General features: G+C 53.1%; 9 protein-coding genes across 9 annotated transcripts; 6 read left to right on the top strand and 3 right to left on the bottom strand.

Annotated features, from left to right (window-relative positions):
- Positions 1-191: 191 nt before the first annotated feature.
- CPAR01_16688 (beta-xylosidase) lies at positions 192-2,080 on the top strand (the record flags this gene model as incomplete). Its single annotated transcript, XM_060500933.1, has 5 exons — positions 192-533; positions 587-691; positions 742-1,384; positions 1,443-1,756; positions 1,808-2,080. 5 exons carry the CDS (start codon positions 192-194, stop codon positions 2,078-2,080), a joined length of 1,677 nt encoding a protein of 558 aa, XP_060340448.1.
- Positions 2,081-2,769: 689 nt separating this feature from the next.
- Positions 2,770-3,606, top strand: CPAR01_16687 (short-chain dehydrogenase; the record flags this gene model as incomplete). The annotated part of the gene is made up of 1 exon (XM_060500932.1): positions 2,770-3,606. One exon carries the CDS (start codon positions 2,770-2,772, stop codon positions 3,604-3,606), a length of 837 nt encoding a protein of 278 aa, XP_060340447.1.
- Positions 3,607-3,948: 342 nt separating this feature from the next.
- Positions 3,949-5,625, bottom strand: CPAR01_16686 (fungal cellulose binding domain-containing protein; the record flags this gene model as incomplete). Its single annotated transcript, XM_060500931.1, has 7 exons — positions 3,949-4,151; positions 4,232-4,321; positions 4,376-4,410; positions 4,479-4,838; positions 4,892-5,021; positions 5,082-5,402; positions 5,463-5,625. The coding sequence occupies 7 exons, from the start codon at positions 5,623-5,625 to the stop codon at positions 3,949-3,951; spliced, it is 1,302 nt and encodes a 433-aa protein (XP_060340446.1).
- Positions 5,626-7,756: 2,131 nt separating this feature from the next.
- Positions 7,757-8,332, top strand: CPAR01_16685 (LysM domain-containing protein; the record flags this gene model as incomplete). Its single annotated transcript, XM_060500930.1, has 1 exon — positions 7,757-8,332. One exon carries the CDS (start codon positions 7,757-7,759, stop codon positions 8,330-8,332), a length of 576 nt encoding a protein of 191 aa, XP_060340445.1.
- Positions 8,333-9,845: 1,513 nt separating this feature from the next.
- Positions 9,846-10,472, top strand: CPAR01_16684 (uncharacterized protein; the record flags this gene model as incomplete). Its single annotated transcript, XM_060500929.1, has 1 exon — positions 9,846-10,472. The coding sequence occupies one exon, from the start codon at positions 9,846-9,848 to the stop codon at positions 10,470-10,472; it is 627 nt and encodes a 208-aa protein (XP_060340444.1).
- Positions 10,473-10,946: 474 nt separating this feature from the next.
- Positions 10,947-11,267, top strand: CPAR01_16683 (uncharacterized protein; the record flags this gene model as incomplete). Its single annotated transcript, XM_060500928.1, has 1 exon — positions 10,947-11,267. One exon carries the CDS (start codon positions 10,947-10,949, stop codon positions 11,265-11,267), a length of 321 nt encoding a protein of 106 aa, XP_060340443.1.
- Positions 11,268-13,835: 2,568 nt separating this feature from the next.
- CPAR01_16682 (uncharacterized protein) lies at positions 13,836-14,830 on the top strand (the record flags this gene model as incomplete). The annotated part of the gene is made up of 2 exons (XM_060500927.1): positions 13,836-14,640; positions 14,709-14,830. 2 exons carry the CDS (start codon positions 13,836-13,838, stop codon positions 14,828-14,830), a joined length of 927 nt encoding a protein of 308 aa, XP_060340442.1.
- Positions 14,831-14,983: 153 nt separating this feature from the next.
- On the bottom strand, positions 14,984-15,333 carry CPAR01_16681 (uncharacterized protein; the record flags this gene model as incomplete). The annotated part of the gene is made up of 2 exons (XM_060500926.1): positions 14,984-15,077; positions 15,152-15,333. 2 exons carry the CDS (start codon positions 15,331-15,333, stop codon positions 14,984-14,986), a joined length of 276 nt encoding a protein of 91 aa, XP_060340441.1.
- Positions 15,334-16,066: 733 nt separating this feature from the next.
- CPAR01_16680 (monooxygenase) lies at positions 16,067-17,940 on the bottom strand (the record flags this gene model as incomplete). The annotated part of the gene is made up of 2 exons (XM_060500925.1): positions 16,067-17,636; positions 17,708-17,940. 2 exons carry the CDS (start codon positions 17,938-17,940, stop codon positions 16,067-16,069), a joined length of 1,803 nt encoding a protein of 600 aa, XP_060340440.1.
- Positions 17,941-18,334: the final 394 nt, after the last annotated feature.

Here is an 18,334-nt window from a genome sequence, read left to right as displayed (position 1 = left end):
GGCGATCTTTGATTGCTGGAGAAACTTAAGCCGAGCTCGACCGCCGGCGACAACCAACGAGGACCAACAAGGACCAACGGGCTGTTGGTTGGAAAGCTTTCAAGTCACACACTTAGGGACTCTTCAACCAACTGCAATTCTATTCTTGGCACTGCCATCCTACCTTAGACATACCATCAGAGATCATCAAAATGACCTCTCATGAAGATGGACCAATCTTCCTCAACCCCATAATCCCGGGCTTCAATCCGGACCCAACAATCTGCGTAGTTCCGGCAACAGACTCAACCCCGACGACGTATTTCCTATCTACTTCCACCTTTGAATACTTCCCAGGTTGTGCTATATACACCTCAACGGATCTCATCAACTGGAAGCTCATCGGGCACGCACTCACCCGCAGAAGCCAGGTCGAGCTGAGAACCGTCGAGCCAGGCGCCGGAAGTTGGGCGAGCACGCTGCGCTATCGGCCTCAGGAGAAGCGCTGGTATCTCGCCAACGGGCTCTTTCAGAGATATCGACCCACGAATGATGTGAGCAAAGACCATGCCTACAATTTTGAGGCACTGCTTATGAGAATGCATAGGAGCGCATCTTCCCTAGGGGATTCTATGTTTGGACAGATAATATCTGGGATGAAAACTCCTGGTCAGATCCCGTATACTTTGACAATCCCGGATTTGATCAAGATGTGAGTGCTTAATTCGACCAAAACACGGGCACAGCTGATCGCAATTCCAGCTCTTCTGGGACGACGACGGAAAGGTCTATCTCTCAACAACAGTCCGCATGGGAAAGCGAACCCCAGGCCTCAAACTAAAAGACTTTGCCATTCACATTTCAGAAATCGACATTTCTACAGGTCGGACCCTCACCCCGCCGCAAGTGATCCGTGAATCCCCACACGGAATCGCAGAAGGATCACACATCATCCGCCGGGGAGAGTACTACTACCTCTTTACCGCCGAAGGCGGCACAGAAGCCGGCCACCAAGAGTGGGTTTTCAGAAGCCAGACGGGGCCATACGGGCCGTGGGAGGGGCAGGGTAAGGCTCTGTGGTATAACGGGCCCGAGGAGGAGGTACAGAGGACCGGCCACTGCGATGTCTTTCATGATGGCAATGGCAATTGGTGGGCCGTGCTACTTGGTGTCAGGCCTGTGAAGGCTGGGGATAAATATCTTGAGCCGCAAATGGGTCGAGAGACGTTTCTGGTGCAGGTTAACTGGGTGGATGATTGGCCCGTCTTCAATAAGGGTCGCAATATCGCACTCCAGACCGTTGGCAGGAAAGCGATTGAGAAGGCCGCCGTCGCTGATGCTGACGGAGTCAAGTGGAAGGCAGACCTGTCCAGATCATCCCTGGAAATTGGCTGGTATCACAAGAGTGAGTTGGGTGGTCGCGAGCACTGCCTTCAAAGCTGAAGCTGATTTCATCTTTCTAGATACGCCTATCAAGCCCTGCCATAGCCTGACAGAACGTCCCGGCTACCTGAGGCTCTACGGGAACTGCTTTGATCTCAATAGTCCCGAATCGCCGGCGATGATTTTGAGGAAGCAGACTTCATATAGCGAGATCTTCAAAGCTACAATGCTCTTCAAACCCAGTCGGGTAGGGTACGAATCTGGCGTTACCATATGGTGGAGTCAGTACTCCTACGCCACCATTGGCATTGGCGCAGTTCAACCACAAGATGGAGGACCCGCCGTCCCGACAATCATCACGAGGGAGCCTACGGGCAAGGTCAACAAGCTCAAGGTACGTTCTAGGCCGCTTTATAACTTTCGGCGTTCTTTCTAATGTTTAAAGGTGGCATACCCCCTGTTGGATTCTGCAATACCCGCCCTTAATTTAGATCAGCCGGTAAAGCTGTCCATTACGGCGAGGTCCTCCGACTATGAAATGAGTCTCTCGGTCGATGGGATTCCGACGACCAGGATATTCAAGTCGGAGGCATTGACTGTCTTTCCTCCCGTAGGAGGTGCTTTCTGTGGCGTCATGTACGGGATGTACTCATTCGGGCAGAGTGAACCGGTGCTGGATCCTTCAGATTTCACGGACATTGAGATTCTAGAAATTTGAGAGTCAATTTAATAAGATGCTCAGGTTGGAAAATCTTTCCAGCCCTTCTTCAATGGCTCACTTCCGTCGGATATCAGCTGGTCTAGAGCCTTAAGGAATTAACAGCCAATGAAAGGCTTCGTGAACTTGATACAGCCTAGCCTGGGGCATGTTGAATTCCCCTTAAACATCCTTAGACCACGAAGACCTGGATTTTATCCCGAGTCCTTTTGAGTTTGAAGTAAACTCATCTCAACACATGCAAGAGCTGCGGAGACATGGACCTCCCTTCGGACCTCCTCAACCTCGACGCCACTTGCTATGCAGAATCGCGAGTGCGACTCAAAGCCATGTTGCAGTTTACTTTCCGACAGTCCGAGAGCTACAGTCTTAAGCTTCTGAAAACGCCGTCTTAGCATTCCCATTGTAGTGATGCATCCTATTGTATGCTGCTCTAAAGGCTGGAGGACGTAGCTACTGTGTTGGTAAGCCGCAACTTTAAGTGAACATCAAGTGAGACGAGTACACCTGCGTTCCGTTCCTTGAAAGGATTTTGGTCAAGTATGAAGTCGATATCTACTACCCGGCAGGCCAAGTAGTGCGCTTTCTTCAAGAAACACTCCCCGAAAATAGATCGCCATAAACACATCATCGTTCTATTTCTTTTCTTTGCAGAAAAGAAAGCCACATCATACAGCCACCCCATCACCATGGCATCCTTCATCAATACAGAACACTACGAACCCTACCCCGAAATATCCCCTAACATCCTCCATACCCAATTTACCAACAAAACAATCCTCATAACCGGAGGCGGCTCCGGCATAGGCGCATCCACAGCCCGCAGCTTCGCCCAAGCCAACGCCACAAAACTCATCCTCACCGGCCGCACCGAGTCCACCCTCCACCAGACAGCAGCCGCCCTCCGCGCAGAGTTCCCCGACCTAGAAATCTCCCTCCACGTGGGAAGCATCTCTTCCCCAGACCACGTAGCATCCCCCTTTGCAAGCCTAGACCGCTCCCCCGATGTTCTTGTTAACAATTCCGGGTACCTCTCCGCACCAGTGAGCTTCGTCGACGCGGATTTGAAGGATTGGTGGCAGGGGTTCACGACTAATGTATTTAGAACGGCGCTTATGACGCAGACGTACCTCCGCCATCGCAGAGGCTTGCAGACTGGGGCGGAGGACGAGAAGCCCGGGTTTATAATCAACATCAACACGAAGGCCGCGTATGACTTTCATATCCCCGGTATGGGCAGCTACGGCGCGAGTAAAGCTGCCATGCTGCGCCTGGCGCAGGTTATTACGGACGATGTCCCGGCGTCCGAGGCGTGCGTTATCTCTCACCCTGGCGCAGTGCATACGGCCTTGCTGGTCAAGTCTGGACTGAAGCGGAAGATGACGGACGGGAAATTAGCGGGAGACTTTGAAGTGTGGAGTGCTTCGGAGGAGACGGCGTTTCTGAATGGGCGGATGGTGTGGGTGAATTTGGATGTCCCCGAGTTGCTTTCGTGGAAGGATGTTATCGTCGAGAGGATCTTTTGAGGACGAATATTAAAGAGGCTTAGGTCTATGAGGGGTTCCTAGCTTGGGGAGGGTTTGATGGCTGTTCTATTCGTATTTTTGACACAAAGATATGTAAAGGCGCTTGTACCATGGCTTATAATTACAACCTCTTGAATAGAATGGATCTCATTCTTGGAATATAAGCACGGATTCTTCTCATAAAGTAGGCAGCTTCGCTCTTCGCAAAAACTTCAAACTTCTCAAATTCTTCGCTCAATATATACGACGAACTGAAGGCTATTTACGGATTCAGCTAGAATTCAGCAACTCTGCTATAGAGGACAAGCGCCATATCTTGCCACAAGAACCAAACTGCCACATCTAGTTGGTCTCGGTGACGTGGTTGGTGACCAAGCAAGTCCACTCGTCGGTACCGTAGTAAATGGTGTTACCGTCATTGTGCGACTGTCCGGTGCTAATGGTATCTCCCAGCTGCCAGAAAGCGTCGCCGGCCATGCCCGCGGTGGCGACCGAGGCGATCTGCCATGGTCTCTCGATCGTGCAGTGGTCGGATGGCGCGCCGTCTGTGATTTGAAGATTTGAATCAGTTTGGTTCACCTCATTTGCTTATTCGCGAAGTTTCTGCATCTAGGTTATGACTTACATTCTTCAAAGAAGCAGGGCTTGTTTGCGGCAACGCAGGCCTTTGCGTGGTCGGCTACCCACTTGGCGCCAGTGTCGTATCCAACGCTCCCTATAACACGTCAGTGACCTTTCGATGATACCTCATTATTGCAGGTGGACTAACATGAGTTAGGATAGAAGTGGAACGTTCCAAAGTCCCTAAACACAGATCAAACATCAGCATCACAGCCACCACCACGGAGACCATATTCAGGGGGTCAACATACAAGGTAGTAATGTTCAGCAAACCAACCCAATCCGTTCCCTCACCATACTGATAGGGGTACGAAGTGTCTCCAGGTAGACCCATACCCTCATCGCCGAGCGTCACCATGTGGTTAGGATCCAGTGACTTGACGTAGGCCGACGTGGACTTTGCCCAGTTGTAGATGACGGAGGTCGCGCAGCCCTGGCAGCGGGGCTCGTTGGCCAGCTCCCACGCGAAGATGGCGGGCGAGGCCTTGTAGCGGTTGACCACGGTCTGGACGTACTTGAGGTACTGCGTCTGGGCCGCCGTGTTGGTGTACCAGCCGTTGTGGTCGCCTCCGAAGGCGTTGACGTAGGCGTTGATTCCACCATAGTCGTTCCTGGGACTGCATCAGATAGGTGCCTTGAAGGGGTGTTTGGAGGAGCAACTTACCAGTTGTTGACAAAGTTGATGATGAGCTTGATGCCGTTCTTCTCAGCTGAAGCGACGACGGTGTCCAGGCGTCCGAGACCGTTCTCGCCAGTATTGATTTGCGAACCCGACGCACTCAGGTACTGAAACCCTGTTCACTCTTTAGCTTCCTACAAGACAAACCCTGAGAATGCTTGGGAATGCTTCATACAGTTATCATACTGGGGAATCGTGTTGACGTCGTTGAAACCCCAAATACGAAGGATCCGGAGACCAGAGGTCTTGAGATGACCCAGGACAAGGTCCACATCGGCCGCGTTGGTGAGGAAACTGCACCAGTAGCAGTTGGTACCGGGGTAGTACTTCGCCACGCCGTCGATGCTGAACTTGGTGCCGACGGCCTTGGGGAAGCCGGTGCTGGGTGGGGTCGTGGCCGAGGACGTCCGGGACGTTGCGCCGACGGACGAGGTGGTTGCCGCGCGGGTCGAGGTCGCGAGGGTGCTGGACCGGGAAGTCGTCGTCGCGGCGGAGCCTGGTGATGTTGGTCAATCTTTTGCTTTCTCGTAGCAAAGTTTATTGGAGAGAAACATACCGGGCAGGCACTGCGAGTACCACTGGTTGCTGTACGTGCAGACTGACCCGGAAACGCAGGTCGTTGCCCCTGTCCAGCCCTGGCCCCCGCATTGGCCATATACGGGCGCTTGTGCTGAGACGGCGGCCGCGAGGGCGAGCGCACCAGCGACTGCGGACTTCATCTTGAAGATTCGGTCGATGATGGGCGGTGATTATAAGGAGAGATAGACTGGTGTTTCTTTTGTGTCGAACCGGTGGGATGGTCACCCATATTTGTATTCACGAGGGTTCCAGAGCCCGACTCCGCTTCAATAGAGTTGTCAATATCCGGAACCGCCTCGCCGGATCGACGTCTTCCATGGCGCCCCTCTTCAAGAGAGGCTTGTCGTGTAGAGACATCTGAAATTCCATCAATGGCGTCTCGGGAACACGGGCGGATATGCCCATGTCTCATGGAGCCTGGGTCCCTGGATCGACTATGGACTAGTCTGCTCCGCAAATCGAGGGGATGGATATCTGGGAAGGGGACAATATGGAGGGGCAGGGCCGCAGGAACGGGCAGACAGATGTAGGATTCAGTTCAGCTCTGGTGACGGGTGGGCCGACGGGGCCGGTACAGCTAAGTTTCTGCGTCGTGTTGCATGCTTTGGACGGACATAATGGATGCTCCAGACGGGACTACCGGGAACCAGACACCCACGATCTACGGTTGCGAATCCCGTCGATCCACTACGTGGTTATCTCAGCGTGTAAGTGGTGAAGAGGTTTATCGACAGCCACCATAGTAATCGGTCAATCGCCGTATGTGATGAGAAGCGATAGCGAGGCCAGTGGCGAGACATTCTGGTCTAGCTATTCCGTAAAGCAAAGAAAATTAAAGGAAAAAACAAGAATGAGGCAGGTTGCCTTTCTTGGTGTAAGTTCCGCCTCGACGTATGGGGCTGCAACGGCGGAGCGTCGTCCGCCGCAACCCGCATTCGAACAAACTCGCCGGCGTTGACCCCGCTAATTGACCTTGGCCACGCCGATAGTCGTCTCCAACAGACTCAATTGAGAGCACAAAGTGCCATTTGTCTTAGGTAGTTAGCAGGAGAAATAAGCCGAAAATCCGGCTTTCAGAGAAAAATGTTATTGTTTGTAAGTCTCTTGTGCTTACTCCTTCGCCCAGATTCGACAATTCAGGGAATTGCACAAACCTACTTAATTGGATCTAAAAAGCACAAGGTCGGTAGATGTTTTGGAAAAGCTGGAGTTCAACTTTTCTAATATGAGTGGACATCATTATCTCTTATAATCAATGAACCCGAGTACGCATACCTCAGCTTTTATATCTTTCCACCTATGCTTCTCACTAACCGACCGGTGATGAACGTAAAGTGGTTGTTAGAGAAGGCCTATGTGAAAGTGCCTGCCAAACTTTATCCAATTACTTCCCCAACCAGCTGGGTGCACAACGAATACGCACCTGACTAGAATACACGAGCAGGGCATATGTCCCTCCTCGACTCGATTGCTGTCACCAACGGCAGCAGGCGCACCACAGGCTTGTGAGGCCAGGTCAAACTGCTGTTTGGCGGGGTGGTTGGAGGCGAGCCTCTTACATACATATATATATACATATATATATCAAAAAATCAAGCTACGATCTCACCAGAAGTTACGAGCTCAAACCCAGCATAAGCACCAAGAGATGTAGTCACACCGGTGGTGAACTATTTTTGGGGTTGACCAGCGTTATGCTTAAGTGTGTTATTCTTACATGATCCAGAACATAACTTCTTTATTTGCCTAAATGTATCTCAGTCAATTGAATAACTCATCCTTTCTACTTGTATCCCCAGCAAATTTGAAGAAAGCCCGTCGTCGACAGCAATCTTACACAAATGATATTATCAAAAAGACGACGGGATGCTCAAGGAAGGAAGAAAGGTATCGTGGTGTTTCCTTCTGCTGACGCGGGAAGGCGGGAAGGTGCACGGCCTAGCTTGCGGGGACAGCTTGGCGCCACACTCGGACCCTGATGACATAAGACGAGAAGCGGGACGATGACGCGGTGTGCACAGCCTCAACTGGATCATCAGCCCCTGAGCTGCCTCCATCCTCCGTCCTACTCTATGGTGCTGTCCCGCTGCCCAATTCCACATTACAATCCAATTCTTTCTTATTTTATCCTCCGACCGAAACGACGTTTGACAACTCTAAATACTACCTGCCCAATACATACTTACTTATTGACCCCCTGTCGTCACGATACACCGACCTATCTCAATCCCATCACTATCTACAAGGCCTCTCCAGTAACCCACCAACAAAATGTCACGCTTCTCCCATCTCGACACAGACGAGGAACGTCTCCCGCACGGCATGCGCCGCGTAGGCTACGACGCCGACACCCAAATCTACACCTACCAGGACGCAGACGGAAGCTACTGGGAAGGCGCGCCCGGCGCTCAATACGGCCAACTCACCCAAGTCTCGGGCGCCTCGTCCACCGCCGCCGTGGGCGCCGAAGAAGCCGAGCCCTTTATGCCGGGCGGCGGCGAGCTCAACCGACGACGGAACCCGTGGGACGATAGAAAAGGGTGGAGACACGAGATGAGGCCGCTTCTCAATTTCTTCGTGCTGATTGGGCTTTTCCTGCTCGTTCTGACGTGGTGGCTTTACCGTACGCCGTCGTCGTCTTCGGGCGGGGCGGAGGAGGAAGAGGTTACGGTGCCGCAGTGCGGCGGTGGGCTGGCGGTGCCGTATAAGATTGAGATTGGGAATACGTGTTGGGCTATTGCTGAGGGCCAGAAGATGACGATTGAGGATTTGCTCAAGGCGAACGAGGGGTTGGATTGCGATAAGCTGATTCCTGGGAGCTTTATTTGCATGCCTACCCTAGGGTAAGGTCGTTGGGTTAGTAGGACGGCGTTCTCTTTGGAATGAGGATTGCGGATATACGCTTGCTGCTGGATACCCCGTCAAGGAGGAATACTCATTTTTTGTCGTTTTGTTCTTGTACCTCTTATCCTTGGTACGTTAGTTTGTTTCTAGGTTTTCATGGTTAGATTTGGTCGAGCTCGACGCTGGCTTCTCAGACTGGTCTCTGAGAGGTGTGGACCGCGGAGGGCCAGATTGTGGCCTGCGCTGCCATTGAACGTTAGCTTCGTGGAATCAACACGATGCTCTGAGATTGAGAAAAGTGATGCAGCCTGTGATACTTGGATAAGAAACAACACGACACGACGTTGGATTGCTAGACATGTTGGTTAGGCATCGAGAAGCAAGTCGCCAGGCACTCACCATCACATGCAAGTACCTTAACCTGGGACAGGGCAGGCTGGATAAGGAAGGCTTATCGCATCCGCAGAGCCCAAGCCATTTTGGACATCGTGAGCGGAGCTTCCCCAGGTTGGCAGGCTCGAGGGGCACTACGCAGTATGTACATACTTACTTTTGCCAAGGGCAGGAAGGGAGTTTGCCGCTTGACCCGATTCGGTGCGAGGGCTGGGGGCTGAGCCGTATTTGTTAGGACGGGCTGGAGAAGCTACATCTTTCGGATGTACCGGCGCATACCCGGGCCCACTGTCGGGTACCTTGCACCAAGTACCGGTCTCTTCCCCAGACATTCCCGTCTCAGCTCCGCTTGTAGTGGTTATTTGGCGGTGGTCGTGTGCCTGGCGTCGCCGCTTTTGATGGCCAATTCTAGTCGAAAGGGGACCAGCTAGATAAGAATTGCACGAAACTAGCTACGGCGGCGATGAAACCTCAATCTCTCAGTGTTTCTCGCGTTAATTGAGATCAATTGGAAAGACATTGTCAAGGAAGCAAATCTTACAGGGTGGACCAACGGTGATGTGCTGGTTGCCGACGGGTATCGTGCCCACTGAGGGGGCGAAAAGGGGACTGAGAGGCTGCTAACCTACTCGGAAGGTGCAATTCGTAAGAAGGAGAGGGGCTTTCTCTGGTGCTCGTACGTTGGAAGGGTTTAGCGCTGCCCTTTCCCCAGAATTACAGCGTCTGGGGAAGTGGGACGTTGTGGAGCATCCACTGAGCGGGTCTCCACTCCGCCCCACAACACGGCTCCCCGTCGCTGCAATTCCCTTTCCCCCCATTCGTCCCCCTCTCCTCTTGCGTTGCTTCCCCGTCGTGCCCGTCTGCCCTCCAGGCTCGAGGCCCCCTCCCTTCCCGTCTCCGGCGCTGCTCATCTTCCTACTTTCAGTGGAGTGTTTGCCTGGTACCCCCTGTTCTGTCCCCGCTATCCGTCGGTGTGTAGACAGGTGAGTGAGCAGGGCAACATAGTCCGACACAGCTCTTGGTAGAGACTGTTCATGCGATGGAAGTGAGAGAGTTTATAAAGTGAGGAATTGTAAAAGCAAAGAAGTGAACAATCCGAGAGGACACAGACTGAAAGATAAACATGGCTGGACCTGGATGGTTCGTGTGGGGTGGCCTCATGCCCTCCTTTTCCGTCTTCAGCAGAGTCCAAGGTTCTACCAGTATGTATGTATGTATGTATGGTGAATGTGTGTGCACCGAGAAAGTCTGGGGAAAACGCGGCACGGTCGGTCAGGGTCTGCCGTTTGTGTCTTCCTGCTTCACTTTTCTTCAGGCTTCGTCTCTGTGCGCTTCTCTCCATCGCGCCAGACTCGTCTCGCTGTGGCCAGATTCAACTGCTTGTTCGCTTCTCATGTGGCATGTTCTTCGGAGAGCAACTCCTTGGAGTTGGGCATCTCTCAGCCAGAGAATGGTCTCTGAATTGTCTCTGATCAATGCGATACCAGCCCATGCTTGCGTCACTCATCTGCCCACCCTCCACGTCGCAGCGTTGCACCAGGCGGCTGGGCCTACCATTTACTTTGCTCTGTCTCTCTCACTCTCTCACTTCTCGCCTCTCGCCTCTCGCCTCTGCCTTGCCTCTGGCTCATGCTGCTTGTGTTGCTCACACTCCTCCTCCTCCTCCTCCTCCCACACACGGGGCACCATCACAATTCGGCGCCAGTGTTTGTGCGCTTCTCTCCCCTTGGTATGGTCTCCCTCGCCTTGATGTACTTTGGCTGCTTGGGGTTACCCCCCCTTCCACCAGTCAAACATCCTCATCCGCCCCCCAAACACACACACTCACTCACACCCCCTTCCTTTCATCTGGCAACCTTGGGCTGTGACGGCGACGTATGGATAGACCAAGTCACGCGTGGATGATCTGTCTTACCCCGCACGCTCAGGACGGGAACAACAGAAACCCTCGAGGCAGTGCCCCTGAAGGGCCATAGAGAGAGGGATCCCTTTAAGAAGAGGACATCTGCCTCCTCTTCCGTGGCTTTGGATCTTGTGTGACTTGTCTTTCTATCTCATCGAATCATCTCATCTCGTTCCGTCCAACCCATCATCAGCTTGGAAGAACATATACCTATCACAAGCCAAACCACAACAATAGCGGCTGTATACATCACCAACTATTAAAGTTGCTTCACTCCCATCCACACATACAAACACATACACATACACACACACACACAAAATGGCCCCCCGTATCTCCGCCGCAAAGTCCACAGAGACCCTCTGCTACGGCGTCGCAACCGTCGGCGCCTTCCTCCCCATCTACCTCATGCTCCCCGGCGCCGAGCAGCGCCTCGCCTCCCAGACGACAAAGTGGGCGCCCCGCTGGGAGCGCAACCTCTCCTACTTCACGCCCGCCGCCGAGAGGGGCATCAAGCGCGTCGAGCCTCCCGTCTCCAACATGGTCCGCCGCATCGACAATAGGCTGCCCCTCGAGAGGATGGCAAAGGGCCTCGACAAGAGGATCAAGAACGGTATTGACCGCTTCAACAACACCAAGTAGATGAGTGATGTCTTGGGTGTTGAGGGTGAAGGTGTGAGGGGGTTGAGAGTTATGTAAACACCGTGTATACACTTGTGCCAGCTGGATAAGCTGAGGAGAAGAGTGGAGGATACAACGGAAAGATGATACCACATCTGGCTCTAGAGATATAGAGGATGCATTAGATATCTCATAGAAGACACAGCAACAAACAATAACAAACAAAGCAGTTAAACTTCATATTGTCCCGCCTGTGGGTGCAATGCTATGTGTCGCTGATGACCCAACTCGCAACAGTAAATACTCAACAGCACTCGCTGTACAATTTAATCGATGCGTGCCGCCACACAAAAGCCGTAGTTTCACACATTTGGCGGTGGGCATGGATGCTTGCATCTCGCTGCCACCCCAATCTGCAGATAATCAGGCCATGATGAACGACCGCGAACGCAAGAAAGCACTGTCTCACCTCCCACGAGCGGGGTTTTACACTTGACAGTACCCTTTCGTTTCCCCCTTTCCCATGCTGCATTGGAATTCCCCAATTCTTTTCGTCATTGCCCGTTAGGCGATACAACAATACAACATTACTGTTGTTTCGGAGAACAAAAAAAGAAGGGTTGCAGGGAGCGGCCCGATGTGACTGAATTAGCCGCCGAAGCGAATTGCAATCGACCTGTTTGTGGCCTCATCTTGTCTTCTTTTCTCTGCCACTCACCATGCAAAATCGCGACCGCATCTGCATCTGCACTTATCGGCACGGCACCGCCCGCACACTTGTCCGGGGATTTGTTGCTTTCTCTCATCCAAGGGGACCGGAGATTGATCGATTTCGACGCGATCTCGTTCCATTTTCGTTCCTTGTCCACCGCCCTCTTTCCGAGCCTCGAGGCAACTCTGCAATGCACTTGCATTCCCGCGTGCATGCTCTCGTAAACGATCGATGGCGAACTCCCGAGGATTGCCAACACTGGTTGAACGTTGGGCACGCCACAATCGAAGAAAGCCGACCGTCCATCATGCATCTCTTGGCATTGCGAACGAAACGAAAACCGAAAGACGCGACCGTCTAGTCGAATACACAGCGTTTTGCGAAGCTGGGTAACTTTGGGGGATCGAACACCAGACACTTGAGATGCTTTTTGCCCCCCATCTGCCCCTCTGAGATCGTTCCCTGGTGCCCAATGATCTGCCCGACGATGCAAATGCGGCGGGCACCTACAGGTTTGTAGTTCCGAGGAGAGCCACTTGGTGTCTCTGACCGTTGACGAGCAGGCATTCATGCAGGTCGGTCTGGTCCACATCTGCCAAAGACTCTATGCAAACTGCTAGAGTTGTCCTATAAATCGTTCTCGTCAGACCACATCTCCATCATGTCGTAAGTTGTTCCATACCGGCCGCCAAACTCTCCTCTTTCCCAGCATTGGTGCTCGGCAAGACAATTGCTTTGTTAGTGCAACGCGGCCATGATTACATACTGCTATACAGTCTGTTCGGGACATGGCTGCGTGTAAAAAAGTACTGCCCAATTCACTTGACTTGAGGCTAGCAGCTGCAAACTAAATGGTGGCCTTCATCTGTGAAGCCTGGCTACCATACCCCGAAAGTTGGGACTTCGTCTGCTTCCACGTCGAACAATTTCCCCCGTCTTGAGTTGTACTCTCGTTGTGGTACTTGCCCTTTTGAAGATGAAACGGTAGCGGGCAACCATTTCAAGGTGCTGGTAGTTCTCATAGCCACCAGTGATGTGGTGAGCAGCCTCAACCCTTCATGATGCTGGATCCGCCGGCTCTAAGACGTGAATGTGAGCTCCTTTGTGCTTCTTGGCTGTCTCTGTCAAGCGTTTAGTTCTTTGGAGGGTGTTTTGATGGGCGGTCCCCCGTCAAAACGTATTGCAGTGTCCTTATCATGAGGTGCAATACATTTCAAGACCATCTGTGACCTTCTCAGTGTGCAAGCCAGGACAGAACTGATGAGCCGGTCTTCCGTGGCAGATGATTATCCGCGTAATGCCAGAACTGGGGCCATACGAATAGGTATTGAAATGGTACGAAGTGAGAGTTGGCCGAGGTTATGATAGCTTTAGGGAAAAGAGCTCGGAGCTATGACGACTATCAAAAAAAAGAGAGCACCAGAAAAGAAGCTCTACCTCAATCATTTGACAAGTGGGGCCATCGTGAAGGTATCTATCCACCTTATCTATGGCCATCTGGCAGCATCTGGGATGTCTGTTCCTCGGCTGTCAGCGGCTGTCCACGGTATTCAACCCACCTGCCAATTTCCAGCGCATGAACCATCACGACGCGAACGCGCTGAACGAGCCAAGCCAAAGTCGCATCCCACCATCCAAATGTCGATCTGTTGACGGCGCACTCGCACATCGTCACCCAATCCCTGTCGACGCTACCGCAAGAAGGCTCGATATGACTCTACGCTCGTCGAGGCGCAAAATTCCTCCAGTCACGAGCTTGTCACGCACACAATTCTTTCGACCGTACCTGAACTGAAGCGCTTTACAACCTCTAAATCAATCATCTTCTAATACCAGTTTCCGCTGATATAACGGAGACACCTTCGACATTGAACTCAATGACCCTCCCCCGAGCTCTAGCGAGCACCACCTGGCGCGCAGTCGCCGCCAACCCCTCGGCCCCGGCCTCTCGCGCGGGGTTCTTTGCCCATCGATGCTATGCCACCCGCGCCGCGAAGACGACGGCCGCCGCTGCGCCGGCTACCGCTACAAAGTCCACCACCACTGCCGCGAAGAAGACCACGACCACGACGAAGAAGAGCGTGAGCACCTCTGCTGCTAGCAAGAAGGCTGCTACTGCTGCCACCACTTCCACCACAGCTGCTGCTGCGTCCAAGACCTCGTCGGCCTCGACCAAGGCTAGTTCTACCGCCACCAAGGCGGCTGCCGCTTCGAGTACAACCCCGAAGGCTACAAGGACTGCTAAGAAGGCCACTACGAGCACCACCAAGGCTGCCTCTGCTACATCTGCTGCTGCTACCAAAAAGGCGGCCACAGCAAAGGCCGCTCCTCCTCCCGCCCCTGCTGCTGCTGCTGCTGCTGCCGCTGCCCCGAAGACGCCCACCTCAGTCCCAAGTCCCGCGCCCACAACAAGCTCTCCCACGACAACTCCGACGGCGTCCACCCCGAAACCGGCCCCCATTGTAGCGGCAGCGGCAGCGGCGACGCCAGCAGCAGCCCCCATCCGGCCCTACGCACCCACACCCCCTCCGCCCCGCGCCCCAGAGGCGGACGCCCGTCCCAAGCTGAACCCGAACAGCAAGGAATACCGGAAAGCGTACGGCACGGCGGCGAGGAAGTGGACCGCGACCATGGTGGCCATGCCCATCCTCCTCGTCACCTCCTACTTTCTCTTTGACAGATGTGAGTTACTCCCCCGCGGTCCCTGCCCGTTAAGTAAGAGGACAATTCCACTGACATGTTTCACACAGTGGCTCTGGGTCATGAAGCAAAAGTAATGCCGGATTTCGAAGGTGCTAAGAAGGCCGCAGAGGCACAGAAAGAGGTGGAGAAGTTTGTCGAAGAAGCACAGGCGCAAGCCAAGGCGGCATAGAGCCGTTAACTATAACTATATTGTAATGATCTTGATGAATACCCACTCCTATTCTTACTTGGCCGGCTTGTATTCCCCCTTGTAATGTTTCGACCCGGCGCCCTTGCTTCTCAATGATGATGAGCCTCAACAGCACAGACGGTTGGTTTCTTGCTAGCAAACGCATGTACTGACCGATCCGGGCTTCATATCTCGAGTAATCGACGAGCTGACTTGCAATCTTCCGTCAAGTAGAAAAAGACGATTCCTTCCAGCCTTCCACGCTATTATATGCATCTTGAAGCCTTTTCATGTTGAGTCTTCGTTCTGGCATCAAGCTACCACATCCGATTGCGCGCTAAACCAGTAGCTGCGGCAAGCAGTCCCACGACACAGACACCGCCGAGGACAATGCCTGCGATAGCGCCTGCTCCGACCGATCCAGCGTCAGGTATGGGCTCGTCGGCCGCTGCGACGGCGAGCAGAACCCACGCAACGAGAACGTGGGAGACGCAGTAGGACATTTGAGAGTTTTGAGGGACACAATAATTTGAAACCAGTTCTGAAGGTATGCCTCTGGAGAAGGGAGGATAAAAGCTTATGTGGCCCTGATTGTGGTAGTTATCCTGACTACTCAGTCGCAGTCGCGAGCTGTCCCTTTGTGATTTTGAGGTGCTCGTGTTTGGAACTGCTGTAGATCAACGTTTCAAGACCACGCCATATACTGATTCGTAGCTTCAGGCGTTGCTGAGATCCAGATGAGGTGGATAATTTAACAGTATCGTTCACGCGTAACGTGACTGAAGCGCATGGCACACGAGGTGAGTGGTCCGGGTTAGGAATTGAATGTCTATGGAATGAACCGGAACTGCCAGTCGGTATACACACAGCGAGATCAGGCCAGCAGACCTTATCAGAAGTCTAGTGCCTTCCCATCGTAACAACAAATATCGGGCCTGGTGACCGATGGGTTGGGAGCCGTGAAGTGCTGACTGGTGCGTGATGCTCCGTACTCTTCAGTACTCCTGCGTTCGAACCTCGGTCCGGTCGGCTCCTGGTGTTTTTGGCTTTTTGACCATTTCCTTATTTCGTCTTACCTGCTGTGTTTATGAATCACAGAGGGGTATCTCACGATTACTTTGTGACTCTACTGACTCACTAGATGTACCATGCTGAAGGTAATCAGGTAGGATATCCACAGAGATCGTGAGAAGTAGCTAATTAGCTTGCAAAACGTAATACTAGGTTCGCTCTTCATTACAGTCTAAATGCTTCCTTCACCTCCTGATGCTGCTCCTCCTCCTCCTCAGGATTCCCGCAGAACGTCACAGTCTTCCTCGGACCCATGATAGTACCACTCTTGGTAAGCAACTTCCTCTTTCCAGCCGTCGACAGGGGCGGATCATCATCCTCGTCCCGAATATAATATGCCCAGTCCGCCGTCTCGTCCAGCTCCGTCTGCGAGTACCCGTTCCCCAACCATGCGAACCTGTTCCCGGCGTACTTGACCTCGAAATCATCCCACCGCACCTCCTTAATGGCTTCAATGTAATGTAGCGTCGAGCCCGGCCACAGCGCCACAACAGGGCCGTCGTCACGAGGCTTATACCACGACCGACAAGAATCCGACCACACGGTCTGCGGCATAAAAGACTCCTTGTAATCCACAAAGTCGCGGACTGCCTCCTCTTTGGGCGTGAAAGAGACGACATTGGTAGTCTGATAGCGATCAATGACCTTGAGCATCCAGTCCACCTGCGCCTCGATGGCAGGGAGGACGGGCCCGTTGCCGATGGGGCAGTTGGGACCCAATATGATGAAGTAGTTTGGGAACCCGGACGCCGCCATGCCCATATACGACTCAGGATCCGAGGCCCATTTGTCCTGGAGATTCTCGCCCGAAGGACCGACGATGGGGAAGCGCGGCTTGAAGGATGTATCGAAGCCCGTGGCGCAGATGAGTACGTCTACGGGGTACTCCCGCCCGTCATCGGCGACGCACCCCCGTTCCGTGATCTCCTTGATGCCGCCGTACACGACCTCTACGTTGGGCTTGGTGAGTGACTCGAGGTAGTTGACGCCCGGCGTCAAACGACGACATCCCACGCTCCACTCCGGAATGAGCTTCGACTCGAGCGCAGGGTCATTGAGCTTCTCCTTCATCTGCTGGATAAAGTACGCGTGCGTGTCCTCGTTGATCTTGTTATTCTTCAGAAAAATTCCAAACTGCCCGTTGAGACCAGACTCGTTATTCTTGCGATACTCGAGGAGGGCTCCCGGCTTCGTCGCAAATTCTGCCTTCTCCGCGGGGCTGAATAAGTGCTGTTCGAGACCCTGGGCGGGCGACACCCAGGTCGGTCTGCGGATGAAGGTCGTCACGCGTTTACACTGCTCGCGGATCGCGGGCAGGACTTGGATGCCCGAGCTGCCGTTGCCGATCAGGCCGACGTGCTTGCCTTGCAGAGAGACGCTGTCGTCCCAGTTTGCGGTGTGAAGTAGCTTGCCGCGGTACCTCGAGAGGCCTGGGATCTCTGGCCATTTCCAGTTGTTGAGGACGCCGCCTGCGTTGATGAGGAAGTCGCAGTGATCGATGATAATTTCGCCTGTGGATGTGTCTTTGACGTGGACGTCGTAGCCGCCGGCTTCCGAGTTCCAATGGGCGCCGATGACCTGGTGTTGGAGCTTGATGTATTGGTATAGTGAATACTTTTTGGCAAAGTTTTCAAAATATTCCAGGATCTCGGGGGCCGGAGGATAAACGGCGGACCAGTCCAGCTTTGGTTCAAAAGTCCAAGTGTAATTGTGCGACGGAAAGTCGCAAGCACACCTATGAAGATCAGGACTTGCAGGTCTTGGTCTGGGCAAGTCTTTGTTGACTTTGACTGGAGGTGTACCTACCCGGGATATCTGTTCTCGAACCATGTTCCAGCTACCGAGGGGTTCTTCTCATAACACTGAAGCGAGTAGTTGGAGAAATGTCGTTGGAGCTTGTAGGCTAGCAACAAGCCAGAAGCACCTGCGCCGACGCAAATGATCCTTACGTGTCTTTCGCTATGAATCGGAGCTGACGGGCGTCTTGCTGCGTCTCTATCTCCCGCACTTGTGGGTTCTGGTAGCAGGATATCCCCCATGGTCAAGTGGTATCAAATCAGGATTGTTTGGATGAAGTGGATTATAGAAATTCGAGGTTACACGAAAGTCAAGCTCGAGAAGTCTGTTGGCGAGGGAAACCCAAGAGCCAGATATTTATGTTCATTTCAGTTAGCCGCAATAACGCAATACATATGGGGAAGGGGTACAAGTAAACTAGGAAGTTGATGGCCCCCGTAAATTAACGTCATGTAAGTATCAAATCGTCGTTACCGTTGACCGTAGACATACTTTTAGCGTTACAAAAACAGACAGTTTCTACGCCAAAGGCAAGCCGCAACCTTGTACGCTTGTTATTGAGGCGAGGTTCGAGTCTCACGCTCGCAGCTCTTCCTAGGCATGGCAGTTATCAGACAACCTCGGCGGTGGCGTCCA

This window comes from Colletotrichum paranaense, assembly GCF_030867605.1.
Source record: "Colletotrichum paranaense strain IMI 384185 chromosome Unknown Scaffold_27.1, whole genome shotgun sequence".
NCBI lineage: Eukaryota > Fungi > Ascomycota > Sordariomycetes > Glomerellales > Glomerellaceae > Colletotrichum > Colletotrichum paranaense.
Note: the sequence above shows the minus strand (reverse complement) of the source record. Positions and strands in the feature narration are given on the sequence as shown.